The 14,988-nt window shown below is 38.2% G+C and overlaps 1 protein-coding gene across 3 annotated transcripts in view; it reads left to right on the plus strand.

The window, feature by feature from the left end:
* Positions 1-11,600, plus strand: part of ANKRD50 (ankyrin repeat domain 50) — a 32,406-nt gene extending 20,806 nt beyond the window's left edge. For all 3 annotated transcript variants that reach the window (XM_023520817.1, XM_011375890.2, XM_023520816.1), the window contains exons 4-5: positions 3,584-7,134; positions 8,604-11,600. In XM_023520817.1, coding sequence (XP_023376585.1) covers positions 3,584-7,131 — 3,548 coding nt within the window. In that variant the 3' untranslated portion in view covers positions 7,132-7,134; positions 8,604-11,600. The remainder of the gene's footprint in view (positions 1-3,583; positions 7,135-8,603) is intronic.
* Positions 11,601-14,988: the final 3,388 nt, after the last annotated feature.

Genomic DNA, 14,988 nt, shown 5'->3' on the forward strand with positions numbered 1-14,988 from the left:
TTTCTTCCTGCTTTTTTACTGATGTTTTATATTGAAATATATGGGTTTTGGATTGAGGACACGAATGCGTTCAAAATAAAAATTGGCAGGTGCGTGACCACAGGGCAGTGACATTAACATTTTTACTATGTCTGAATCAGTTTTACCTACTCACATCTGAGCGTTTAACCTTTGGAATGAAAATCCCTCTTTCCTCCTGTATATAACTATACTGACCAGTAGCATTTTGACTAACAGCTTCAGATTATTTTAGTAGCAACCCCTTTGTTGCTGAAACAGCATTGTGATTGAGTGTGAAGGTGCTATTACAGGCCAGCAGCTCTTGGTGCTTGTTATGGCACTGAAAGAAATAGCTGCCCATTTGAAAACATTTTGTGTATAAAAAAAATTAAATTTCAAGGATATCTGAAGATTTTTGTACATATTTATCTGATTATAAACACATGCTCCATAGAGATAATGTTTTAAATGACAGCATACTCAAACTGTACGTCATTCAGAGATAAAGCCATAATTAACCACTTTTGAACATTTTGGGTTAAATTTGTAACTTATCATACCTAGTTGAGCTGATACTTTATATCAATTTGAATGCCTCCTTTTAAATTTAATGTTTATAAGCCTCTCAGTGTTCCTATACTGTCTTTGATAACTATTTTAATGGATGCACAGTGTATTAATATATCCATACACCAGAATTCTTAACTTTCTTATTCTTGTGCTTTTAGGTTTTATTATTCTGTTCCCCATCCCCGCAGGTTCTTTAGGGTGATAAAGTTACAGTGAGCACCAGTCAAATGTCGACACAGGCTCTACCGTTCCGTCTCTCCGCTGTCCCCAGCACTGAGTAGTCTCAGATCCTGAGAAATGCTTAAGAATACAAAAGTGCTAAATAGAGAAGCAGTCTGACATGATTTCAGTGAATCATGTTTTTATTCCCCTAAAATTTTTGAGCAGTTTTCAGCCTTATGAAAATTTTTCAAGTGTTTTGACAGCAGTGTACTAAATTGTGCATGCTCATAAGGGAATTACATGTGTAACGGTCAGAGGTTGCAGTGTAAAAAGTTATTTTCAGTAAATTTAACTCAAGATATTCAAATTGTTGATTAACATATGAGTTCTGTATTAATGAACAGATAACTATCATTAACAATAAATACAATAATCGAATCTACGTAAATCCATATTACTAAATATATTCAAATTGGGGAGAGCTTTATTCTTTTAACTGCAGACACTTTATATCTATACTTTAGGAAATTTGCTCCGCTTTCTTTCAGAATAGGTCTTTTGTCTCTAGCTTTCACTCCCCTACCAGGCACTTGCTTTTTCTTTCACAACTTTCTATGCCCTTTCCCATCTTAACGAAAAGAGCAAGCTTCAGAGTCAAAACAGCCAGAATCCTGGATCTGTGATGCACCAGTGGCGCTACTTCCGGCCGTTAACTGGCCCTTTTCCAAGCTTTAGCTTCTTCATCTTTAAAGCAAGGACACTTCTCTCACAGGCTTGCCCAAAAACAGAAGTCAGGTGTGATGAGTACTTGGAGTGCTGCTTTAAAACTGTACATGTAAAACTAGTTGACTCTCAAAACTTGTTGATCTCTTTTATTTTATTCTCAGGAACTGAACCTTACTGTGGAGGTTTAACCTAGACTCTGTTCTAAGTATCTCAAGTTTCAATTGTGATGTTTTTGTTAAGTGTAGATGTTTATTCATAACAGGTAATATGATCTTTCATGTAAATCAATAATCAATATCTACAAGATCACTCTGGAAACTTTAAAATACTGTATAGTATAATGTAAGATATTATTTTTAAAAAGGTTTTTTTTATTAGCAAAATTGCCAGGTGTTTTCCAACTTAAATTGTTTTGATCCATTTAAAAAGCCGAGAGCAAATGAACACAGAAAAAGATTTGGAGGCAAGTTACCTCATGTCATTTGTAAATGCAGACTGTTATAAATTTCTAAGGAAAGTTTTAAAATTTCCTTAGATCAAGAGTGTCCTTTTTCATAATTAAAATTTATGTTTTTAAATTAATTCTGTTGGAAATAAATTGTTATATGTATGATTAATTATCAATTGTATGAATCTATGCCATTAAGATTCCATTTTTATAGATTTAGAGCTATGCAAATTTGTTATCTCTTCATGTGTCATTCTTGGTAGATTGTGTTTCCAGTAAATTTATCCATTTCATGTAAGTACGTCAAGCTTAGTATTACAAAACTGAATTCATCAGCTTTCTCTCCAAACCTGTTGCTTATCCTTCAGTGATCTCTTTTTCCATCCTGTTCCATCAAGCTAGGAATTCGTGTCAATTTCATCTCTTCTTCTCTCTCTCTCTCCGTGCTTGCTGATCTCCGTGCGATCTAGCTCTTACTAATAAGTCCTAAATTCATATTTTACTTTTGTCTTTGCTGCTGGCTGTTGTTCGGGCCCTGAGTGATTCTTATCTAGTCTTGTTCACAGCCTCTTTAAAAAGTTGCCTGTTTTGACTCACTCCAGCTCTTCCTCTTTAGTGATGTTAGCATAGTCTTTCAAGATGCAAATCTGGTCACATTATCCAATGGTCAAAATTTCTCGCTGATTTCTCATCATAAAAGTCTCATGTCCTCTCACAGTACCTGACGTATAGTAAATTATATATATATGTATATATATATAAAATATATATATTTGTTTTATTAAGTTGCATAAAAGAGTATTTTGCTCAGCATTAATTGACCATCACGAATTGTTGCTAAGTTTCTAGATTTATATCTCTAAAGGGAGTCCATTCACTCAGCAGTTTTTTCTTCTGTAAGATGAATACACACTTGTCTAATAAATTTGTGTCTGTAATTCAGGATATCATCTCCCTTCTGAAAATGAAATTACAGTTCCTTTTAAAGAACTTAAAAGTGACTTTCACATAGCTGTAACTAGAATGTTTTTATGTTGGTTTGAAATTTACTAAGTTGCTTTATTTTCTCAGTGCTGGTTTGTTAGCATAATTTGACTAAGTTGCTATTTTTTGACAGTCTGACATTTAATTATTTTAATTTGATAACACATAAAATAATGATATTTAAAAGCAATGACAGGTGATATTCTAATTGATAGGAATATTCAGTCCCTTAATTAAAGCTAGTGTACATTTAGTTATGTGGATGGAAATCTATAAAAAAAGATCAGCTTGTAAAAAAAAAAAAACCTTATTAGTTATGTCTCCTGCAACTCTCTTTCCTGATCATTTGAGAGTTCAAAAAAATCTTAACATGCTTTTATGGATATGTATGGAAGACTCTCTAATGCTTATTCACATTGAGAGGAGCACAGAGCCACCAAAAGAATAAAGAGTTCTATTTGTAGATCAGAAAATGAAATCGTTTATCTGCCATCAATGTGGTTTTACAAAATGAAAACTGATTTATATATACTAATAAATATTAATTAATTAGTATTTGTTGATTTATTGTTGGGTTTTTGTTTTTTTTTTTGCTTATTAGTATATTATATTTAGAAGACATTTTCCTTGAGTATATGGTAACTTCTATAATCATTTTCAACTGATGATACCAACTTTTTGTCTCTTTTCTAGGTTTCCGAAAAATAAGTTTAGACGACCTTCGGAAGGCATACATCGTCAAGGACGTTCAGCAGTACATCCTGCATCGTCTGGATCAAGAAGAAGCTTTGCGGCAGCACCTCACAAAGGAAACTGCAGAAATGCTAAATCAGCTGCACATTAAAAGCAGCGGATGCTTTCTTTATCTAGAACGAGTTCTAGATGGAGTCGTAGAAAATTTTATTATGTTAAGAGAGATCCGTGACATCCCAGGAACTCTAAATGGTCTATATCTCTGGCTGTGTCAGAGACTTTTTGTAAGAAAACAGTTCGCGAAGGTTCAGCCTATTCTGAATGTGATTCTCGCAGCTTGCCGACCTTTGACTGTGACGGAATTGTATCATGCAGTATGGACCAAAAATATGTCCCTAACCTTGGAAGACTTCCAACGCAAGTTAGACGTCCTCTCCAAACTTCTTGTTGATGGACTAGGAAATACTAAAATACTATTTCACTATAGTTTTGCAGAGTGGCTTCTGGATGTGAAACACTGCACTCAGAAGTATTTATGTAACGCAGCAGAAGGACACAGAATGTTGGCTATGAGTTATACGTGTCAAGCCAAGAATTTAACACCATTGGAAGCCCAAGAATTCGCACTGCACTTAATTAATTCAAACTTACAGTTGGAGACAGCTGAATTAGCCCTGTGGATGATATGGAATGGCACACCTGTCAGAGACTCCCTGTCGACCTTAATTCCCAAGGAACAAGAAGTGCTACAGCTGCTGGTTAAAGCTGGAGCTCACGTCAGCAGTGAGGACGATCGCACCTCGTGCATAGTCCGTCAGGCCTTAGAGAGAGAGGATTCCATTCGGACCTTATTAGATAACGGAGCTTCAGTCAATCAGTGCGATTCCAATGGGCGAACGTTGCTGGCCAACGCTGCGTACAGCGGCAATCTTGACGTGGTGAACTTACTGGTGTCTAGGGGAGCCGATTTAGAGATAGAAGATGCTCACGGACACACGCCACTTACCCTAGCTGCTAGACAAGGACATACCAAGGTGGTCAACTGTTTGATTGGGTGTGGAGCCAACGTCAATCACACCGACCAGGATGGCTGGACGGCACTGAGGTCCGCAGCCTGGGGCGGTCATACAGAGGTGGTGTCTGCACTGCTTTACGCCGGCGTGAAAGTGGACTGTGCGGATGCCGACAGCCGCACGGCCTTGAGAGCAGCAGCATGGGGAGGACATGAGGACATCGTACTGAACCTGCTGCAGCACGGTGCTGAGGTCAACAAAGCCGATAACGAAGGGAGAACGGCGCTGATAGCGGCGGCATACATGGGCCACAGAGAGATCGTGGAACACCTGCTGGACCACGGGGCCGAAGTGAACCACGAGGACGTCGACGGCAGGACCGCGCTCTCGGTAGCTGCGCTTTGCGTGCCCGCAAGTAAAGGACACGCGTCGGTCGTTAGCCTTTTAATTGACCGGGGTGCTGAAGTAGACCATTGTGACAAAGACGGCATGACTCCGCTGCTGGTAGCTGCCTACGAAGGACACGTCGATGTGGTTGACTTGCTTCTGGAGGGGGGAGCAGACGTGGACCACACGGACAACAATGGTCGGACACCCCTCCTGGCAGCGGCTTCCATGGGCCACGCTTCCGTCGTGAACACGCTTCTGTTCTGGGGCGCAGCCGTGGACAGCATCGACAGTGAAGGCAGGACCGTCCTCAGCATAGCCTCCGCCCAGGGCAGTGTCGAGGTGGTACGGACTCTCCTGGACAGAGGGTTAGACGAAAACCACAGAGACGATGCTGGGTGGACACCTTTGCACATGGCAGCTTTCGAGGGTCACAGATTAATATGTGAAGCCCTTATTGAACAAGGTGCTAGAACAAACGAGATCGATAATGACGGACGGATACCTTTCATATTAGCTTCGCAAGAAGGTCATTACGATTGTGTTCAAATATTATTGGAAAATAAATCCAACGTTGATCAGAGAGGCTATGACGGGAGAAACGCACTGCGGGTCGCCGCACTAGAAGGGCACAGGGACATCGTTGAATTGCTCTTTAGCCACGGAGCCGATGTTAACCACAAAGATGCTGATGGCAGGCCTACCCTTTATATTTTGGCCTTAGAAAACCAGCTTGCGATGGCTGAGTATTTCTTAGAAAATGGTGCAAATGTAGAAGCGAGTGATGCAGAAGGAAGGACGGCGCTTCATGTTTCCTGCTGGCAAGGCCATCTGGAGATGGTCCAGGTTCTTATCACCTACCACGCAGACATTAACGCCGCGGACAATGAAAAGCGGTCCGCTCTGCAGTCTGCGGCCTGGCAAGGCCACGTAAAAGTGGTGCAGCTTCTGATTGAGCACGGTGCCGTCGTCGACCACACTTGCAATCAAGGTGCAACTGCGCTCTGCATCGCAGCCCAGGAAGGGCACATTGAGGTCGTGCAGGTTTTACTAGAGCACGGTGCTGATCCAAACCACGCGGATCAATTTGGACGCACTGCTATGCGTGTTGCAGCCAAAAATGGACACTCCCAGATAATTAAATTATTAGAAAAATATGGTGCATCTAGTTTGAATGGCTGTTCCCCATCTCCCGTTCACACAATGGAGCAAAAACCTCTACAATCGGTGTCTTCAAAAATGCAGTCGTTAACAATTAAGTCGAACAGCTCTGGCAGTACTGGCGGAGGCGACGTGCAGCCTTCGCTGCGGGGTTTACCCAACGGGCCAGCTCACGCATTCAGCTCTCCTTCAGAATCTCCCGATTCTACAGTGGATCGTCAGAAGTCATCGCTGTCAAATAATTCCCTGAAAAGCTCAAAAAATTCATCTTTGAGAACTACTTCATCTACAGCGACGGCTCAAACAGTGCCAATTGACAGCTTTCATAACTTGTCATTTACGGAACAAATTCAGCAGCACTCTCTGCCACGCAGTAGGAGTCGGCAGTCCATCGTGTCCCCGTCCTCCACAACGCAGTCCTTGGGACAGAGCCATAATTCACCAAGCAGTGAATTTGAGTGGAGTCAAGTGAAGCCCAGTTTGAAGTCGACGAAAGCAAATAAAGGGGGGAAATCAGAAAATGCCAGCAAACCTGGGTCAGCTGGGAAAAAAGCTAAACAAAATAACTCTTCACAGCCAAAGGTTTTAGAATACGAAATGACCCAGTTTGACACCAGAGGGCCTGCAGCCAAGTCGGGCCCTAGCGCAGCGCCTAAGCAGACACCCGCAGAACCTCAGTGCAAGATCATGGTACCTTCAGCTCAGCAAGAAATCGGTCGATCTCAGCAGCAGTTTCTTATTCACCAGCAAAGTGGGGAACAGAAGAAGAGAAACGGGATAATGACAAACCCAAATTACCATCTTCAAAGCAACCAGGTTTTTCTCGGTAGGGTGTCCGTCCCGCGGACAATACAAGATCGGGGGCATCAAGAAGTGCTGGAAGGGTACCCTTCCTCAGAGACGGAATTAAGCCTTAAACAAGCCCTGAAGCTTCAGATCGAGGGTTCTGACCCCAGCTTCAACTATAAAAAGGAAACACCGCTCTGAAAGGTAACAGTTCATCAACACAATGAAATGTCAAAAGTCTAGTTCCCGCTACTTAAGATGCGCTTTTCCCTAACATCCCCATGGCCAGTCCCCTCTCCTAATCACGAGTAAGTGCTGTCTTCTCCGCGACACCTCCTTCCCTTATCACTCACTGGAATTTGAATTCTCCCACCTCCCGCACCCTGTCCCGTCCTTTTTGTTATCCAAAGTACTTATTATTTAACATAGTTTACATGTTTTATTTATTACTATGTTTATTATTTGTCTCTTCCCTACTTAGATGTAAGCTTTGTGAGAATAGGGTTTTTTGTTTTGTTCACTGCTATCTATATTCCATATCCTTAGGAAACTACTGCTGGGACCTATAGTAGTTTCTCGGCAAAAATGTATTGAATGAGTGGGTGAGTGAATGAATGAATGAATGAATGAATGTACTATTTATGGATCTCAGATTAAAAATTCCTTCCTATACAGTCAATTTCCCTCTTAAAAGTTCTTTGATGGTAACAGAGGGAGGGGCTATTTCTGTAATACTCACTTCTTAGTGCTTAGTCAATAGTTAATAAATGTTAATTTCCTTTTCACCCTGAAAGAAGTCAAAGATTTAATCAGCAAAAGGTAATTTGTACTATGAAAGATCTCTTAAGACTTCTAAGCAAAGACTGCACAGGCCGAGAATAGGTGTTGAAAAGATGATAAATTGATATGTCGGCCAGAGAGTTTTTAGGGCTCACTATATTTAGACATAAGATTAAATGTTTAAACCTCAAAGTCATATTTATTAAATAAAAACATTTTTTCTTCTTTCTGCCTCAATGGATGCTTTATTAATTATATAAGTGAAGTTAATGGTAAATAAATACATAATTTTATATTATGAATACTTTTTTAGAAGCACATTTCTTATACTGGAGATATATCAAAGACTTCATTAGGAATCTGCTCTAACTTTTACAAGTATATTTATCCCGTTTTGCTTAATTATTTTATCCTCTTAACAAAATTGTACTCTTTCCTTGTAGCAAACCCAAATCTTTGTCTGTCTTTGGAGATATATTTTTGGGATATTTTAGGTGAAACACTGTCATAAATAAATTTTTATACCTTCTAATAATAAACACCCTTCAGTGTGAATCTAGGGACAACTGGTCAAATCTCATTCAAAAATAGTTTGTATAAATTAATTCACTCTCCGATGTGATTTTATTTTTAAAATACTCAGTTCTAATGGTGCAACCCTCTGACACTCCTGTTATTTTTTGTAAAGGCAAAGTGTAAATCTGTATATTAACAGCAGAATACATAAATTAAGATGAACATTTTATGGAATCTTTAAAAATGATTAAATAATGAATCTCTAATAGATGAGTATACTTTGAGCTTTACATAGTAAATATATGTATTCTTAGGATCTTAAAATTCTAATATAAGTATAATGTAGAAATTAATACTTTTTTTAACTTTTGCATTAGTTTCCTATTCTGTGAAACAGAAGACTTGTGATTGGAGTGATTCTTCAGCTACTGGATGAAAACATAAAATGCCTGTTGATTGCTGAAAAAAATGAAGAATGTGATATCTGCAGTACAGTTACCTTAATTACTGTAACGTGCCTAAATAGTAAGGCTGCCTTCTCAATGTAACCCTGTGTGCTTAAAACTTTTTCATTTTGTGTGCTTTGTATTCACTACACAAGAATAAGCACTTTTTTTTTTAAATGCAGATATATACTGCAGTTCCTTGATAAAAGCTGAAAAAATTTTTGAGTATTTTAAGTTAAGATTTGATAAATGTGCATGTGCCATGATCAAATATATATAAAAAGGCAGTGTTCTTTGTATTTATTTTTTTCTTTTTGTGGCAAAGGAAACGTAAGCCTACTGTTTCGGTCACATTTGCATTGCTGTAGTGTATGGCTTGTTTCTTGTATCTTTAAAAATGTCGCTCAATAAAAGTAAATCACGCAACTATTCATATTCACTACATCTTCAGCACTGGTTAAAAATGAGTTCCTATTTAATGGCCACATTGAGGTGAAAACATGATTTAATGGCAGATTTAAAAAATAATATTTCTAGTATTTCGGGGAGCTGCTCTAAGTAGTTTAACCTGGCATTTCCCAGTAGAATCCTGATCTCTAACTAAAGCTGTCAAAAAAAAAAAAAAAAAAAAAACCAGGCAGAACAAAGTTCTGTTTCATTCACTGGGTGCAATTTCACCTTCCACTCACTTGTCACTCCATAAGACAGACTGTCATTCCTGAGGCATGAAAATTCTCAGGGACAAAGCCATGCCTCAGCGGCGTGTGTGTGCAGAGGGAGATACACCTGTCTACCTGAGGGTAGATTTTTGATCCCTGAACAGTTCACTGACAACCCTTATCTCTTCCGTCCAGTTAAATAAAATATGACTTACCAGTGTCAGTTCAGTGCCAGCTTCTTTCTCACAGTTTGTCTTGTTAATCACTGCACGATGAATATGGCCCCCACTCAGAATCAACTGGGTCAGTTTTAGTGGCTAGTTGGACGCATACTCTTGCTGAATGTTAATATGTGCTGTCCTCAGATGACGCCACTAACCTGTCAGTCATAGCACACGTGTGCTTTTCACTGGTATTGGATAAACAGCAATTTTTGTCCATATACTCTTTCTTGTTTTCTTCTTTGGACAATTGCTTGCAGGATGACTGGATGCCAGGGTTAAAGGTGAAGTCTGTGACCACGGAAAACAGTTGACTGTCTCAGATGAGCGTGTGACCCACGGCCTTGGCCTCCCAGTGGTCTCTAACCCACTGAGGACAGTTTAGGGGTGTGTGTGTATGTCTGGAAAGGTTACAATGTATTTAAAAGCCAAGGTTGTGCTTTAATCTTTGCATAAGACCCAAGAATCTTACAAAACCCAGAAATTTTATCCTTTCCATGTATTATTGATAAGGAAGAGGAATGAGGAAAGAGACTTTGGAGATTCAGCACAAAACCACTGCTACCACTGGAAAAGAATCTTAGAAAATGTCTTAGTAACAGAGGTCAGTAATGTCATCATCATATATGAAGGACCCATGTGATGCATTGTTCACAGAAACGTGATAAGTGTTTCTCTTGAATCTATGTGTAAAGCTTTTATTTTTGCTTTTGTTTTTTAAAGTCAGCAAAACTCATTTTGTTTATGTCATCAATAAGTCATTATCAGGAATAGGAGATAAGTTCAATTGATAATAAGGTGACATGGCAATATTGATAACTCGAATGTGAATGTTTCAAGTATTGAATTTTTGTCCCTATGGGACATTTATTAAATACACTTAATAGGACTCTTGCAAAGCAGCCTTAAAAGTGTTTATGATTCTATTAATAAATATGAACACATGCTATTGTTAGAACCAGTCACACATATCTCAAGTACAGTACATTTATAATACTGTAGAAGATGAAGCTCTAATTTCTTATTAGGTGTATTTTTTTTTTTTTTTTTTTTAGAAAGAGAAGCCTAAAAGCTGCCAGTTTTTCTATTAACCTTGAATTATTGGAATTGTATTTATTTAATTTTATTGTTTTTTTTTACAAAAATGCACCTTGTGGCCAAAGGGCAAAGATATGACTCATTACATAAGGGATTTATGTTTTTCAAAGAGCTAAATGTTTTCATAGCCACTTGAAACAGTTGGTAGGAAGAGAACCTGTTTGAAAAAAATACGATTTTCAAAAGTAAGTACTCCTCTGGATGTTTTTATATTACATTATGTTTCGGAATAGGACAAAAATGCCTTTTAGTTGGGCTAGGGGCGACAAGGTGCTGGGATGCCTGCTTTGCCAGTTTCTTTCTGTGGGGGATTTAATATGACTGAAAGTGGCTTTTGCTCCATTAAGGACAGTAAAAATCATCCCCCAAATAGAAAACTCCTAAATAGCTATTTTAAGAATGAAAATTTAAATTTTATAAATCACCTGACACACTACACCTGTGAGGACATGTGCTTACGACACTTAGAATCCACCTGTGTCCATCCCTAAAGGATGAGCTGATAATAAGGGAAGTGATAAAACATATAGTAATGAAACATAAAAATCTGAGTGCTGGTAGGAAAGGTTCTGGAAGAAAAACTGGCCAGAACTCGGTGCGTCCTGCAAAGTACGGCTATGTGTTTGCCCCTCACCCTCACCCTCACCCTCACCCCCACCCCTACTGGAATCGTCATCAAAAACAGTTCAATACTTAAAAAACAGGAGTACTTTTCTCAATATTGTCTAGCTATGCAAGTGTTTGTTTGGCTTAATGTCCTCCATTTACACGTCTCAGCAAATGTAGTTGCAAACAAATGCTTTCTTTTTATTTTTCCATTTGTTTGGGGTATGTAAATAGCCTAAAATGTACATTGAACTTCACATTGTAAAAGTTTATTTTATTCCTTGTATTATATTAAGCAAAAATCCCTATGTATATGAAAGTGCATAATAAATATATTTGCTTTACAGAGGATATCTTGTTTTAACTTTATTCTTGAGCCAATAAAATATGTATGATGTGCTTACAATCAAACAACTGATAGTTGTTTTGAGTTAGTTATTATTTCAAATAAATACTGAGCAAATGAATTTGGAAACATTTTACTAGGAAAAACTGAGATCTAAATATTTTCCAAAGGAAGGTAGAAAAACAAAAAGATCTAGCCTATAAATCTTCCTAAAGCTTCTATAAGGACACGATGTACATGCGTTTTTGGAGTGGGTAACGTACTAGATCTCACCATGCCAGGTTTCAGGACTCTGAAACTGCAGTAATCCAGCAAATTGTGTGCATGCATGCTCCTTGGTCATCAGAATATTACGGCCATCCTACGTTTGATGTTTTGGGGTTTTATTGCAAACATGGGCATTCATTTTCTAAATAAATTTCCATCTATTCTTCCCTCGGTAAACTTGAGTCACTTCTTCATGACCCACTTCCCCCACCCGAGTGCGCGCGTGTGCGTGCGTGTTTGTGTGTGTGTGCGCGCGTGTGAGCGCCCTCGCAGTTTAGTCCAAAGAGAGGCTTATAAAAAGGCTACCGAGGAATTTTGTTAGGTAAATTTTATGATAATTACATGGTTCTGCAGTAACTACCTTATATACTCTATAAATTTGCTGGAGTAACAGAAATCTTATTCTAAAAAATTTTAATGTTTAAACACAAATGGGTGATGTACACAGGAGAATTTCAAAGCAGACTGGTTGACTAAGTAAACGGAGTTTTCTAGGTGGTGGTCCACGGGAATACCCTGAGAACCCGGGAGTGATTCGTTTTCCCTCCTGACCACAGCAACTGGAAGAAGTCCAGCTAAGAGCAGTGAGATGCACACTGAAAGCTGATTCTCGAGTTCCTGGGAAAATCTCAGTCATCATGTGAATACATGCACTCATCTTATTTTCAAGAGAAAGGCCTCTGCTTGTCTCTCGCTATAATAGTAAAATTAAAATTATCCAATATTAAAATGAGTCATTTGAAATTTACTGCATGTTTAGATTTATATTCTTAAATAAAACACTATCATCAATACATTGACAAAATTTAGCTAAATTCTGAGAACCATATTCTTAATATATTTCTAACATTTAGAAGACGTCCCCTATGGATTTTTAGCGTTACTTATTCTAGGTCTATGTGAGTGAAAACTGATATAATAGTATGTCCCAAAAGAAATGGTGCTATATTTTTAATGTGTCCGGTACTCCCATTTTGTTTATAAAGTTATGGTGAACTATAACATACATAGGAAAATACACAAATCCTGTTACTGCCCTATACATTTTTCCACATCGAACGTAGCTGTTTAAGCAACACCCTGTTGAAGATGCAGGCACAGCCGCACTCAGAACCTCTGAGCCCCTCAGACATCATCCCCCAAGAGAGAAAACTCCTCTTTGGATCTGACCACTATACATTAGTACTATTTTTTTAAAACTTTATATAAATGGAATCAAACTATGGCCCTTTTGTGCTGGTTTCTTTCCCTTAACATGTTTGTGAAATTCACTCACTTTGTATAACCCTTTTTCACTGCTATATAGTATTGTTTATCTTTTTAAAACTGTTGTATTCTGTTGTGTGAATATGCCATCCTTTTAAAAATTCATTTTACTCCTAGTGGGCATCAAGATTGTCTGCAGTTTTTGGATCTTAAGAATACTGCAGGCAATAACTTTCTGTACATATTTTTGTGCCCATATACATACACTTCTTTATATTTGCCTGTCCCAAGGTCATGACTGTAGTCTAGTAGTTTTCTTCTAATAGCTTTATTGTTTAATAATAGCATCTATTTTTCAATGCATTTTAGTATCGCCTTTGTCATAAACCAGGTATCCTTATATAGGTGGGTCTTTTTTTCTATTCTTGAGCCAATATCAGACCCATTTAATTACTGTGGTTTTATAAGAAGTTTTAATATCTGCTGGTGTCCTCCTACCTTTTCCTTCAAGATTGCCTTGGTTCCTAGCATTCTGTCTTTCCACAGAACTGAGAAAACTGGCTTCTCAATTTCACTAAAGAAAAAGAAACTTGCCAAGATTTTTTATTAAAATTGCACTGAATCTACAGATCACATTAGAGTTGGGTGAACTGATTTGTTTATACATTTAGTCTTCCAATCAATGAATTTGTTATATCTTTCATCTACTTAGATCTTTATTTTCAGTAATGTTGCATAGTTTTCTGTGTAGAAGTGTGTGCATTTATTAGATATATTCCTAGGTAATTTATTTCTTTTGATGCTGTTGTAAATGGTATTTTTATTTCATTTTCTATGTGCTGCTATATAGAAAAATACTTTATCTCAGTATATTAATCATTTATTCAGAAGTCTTGCTGAATTTATTTTTTAAGTGAGATCTAACTTAAAATTCACATTTAAAAAGGAAGTTTGATGAGTTTTGACAAGTATATACAACATAAACACCACTACAATTGAGATGTAGACTATTTCCATCAGCTCATAAAGCTTTTCGTGCATGCCCCTTTAAAATCAATTCCCTCCTGTCACTCCAGCCTCTGGAAACCACTGGTCTGGTTTCTTAATTGTTTTGCCTACTTGGAAATGTTATATAAATAAAATCATATAGGCACTACTGTACGTGGCCAATTTCACTTAGCATGCCGGTTTTGAGATCTATCCACATTGTAGCATGTATGACTAGCATGGCTTTTAATGCTGAGTGGTATTCGGTGTTCCACGATACTGCTGCACCCAGTATGTTCATCCATTCTCAAGTTCATAAACATTTGAGTTGTTTCCAGTTGTTGGCTAGTATGGATGCTTTTATGAGCATTTGTGTTTAGGTATTTGCGTCCGCATATGCGTTCATCTGTCCTAGGTAAACACCTGGGAGTGGAATTGCTGGATTATGAGGTAAATTTATGTTTACGTGTATAGGAAACTAAAGAAACACTTTAAAAGGTGACTGTACCATTTTGTACTCTCATCAAAAATGGATGAGATTTCCAGTTTCTCTACACTTTCACTCACACTTGATATTGCCAGGCTTTTTCATTGAAATTTTTATTGAGATGGTTGTGAACTCACAATGGGTTCTAAGAAATAATACAGAGGGACCCTATGTACCATGTCTCCAGCGTACTCCCACGGCAACGTGGTGTGAAACTGCAGACGTTGTACTCCCCACCAACCTTACTCAGGTCTCTCCAGTTTGACTTGTACTCATTTGTGCGCGCGCGTGCAAATATATATTAAGTTTCATTCATTTTTAGTGCATGTTTGGGTTCCTGTATATACAAAAGCCCAAACTCAAGCAGTTCCCTGACCACAAGCAGCCCTCAGGCTGCCCCTCTATGAGCCCACAACCGCGCCCACCTGCTTCCCCCCGA

The sequence above is a fragment of the Pteropus vampyrus genome, unplaced genomic scaffold, assembly GCF_000151845.1.
Source record: "Pteropus vampyrus isolate Shadow unplaced genomic scaffold, Pvam_2.0 Scaffold278, whole genome shotgun sequence".
NCBI classification, from domain to species: Eukaryota; Metazoa; Chordata; class Mammalia; order Chiroptera; family Pteropodidae; genus Pteropus; species Pteropus vampyrus.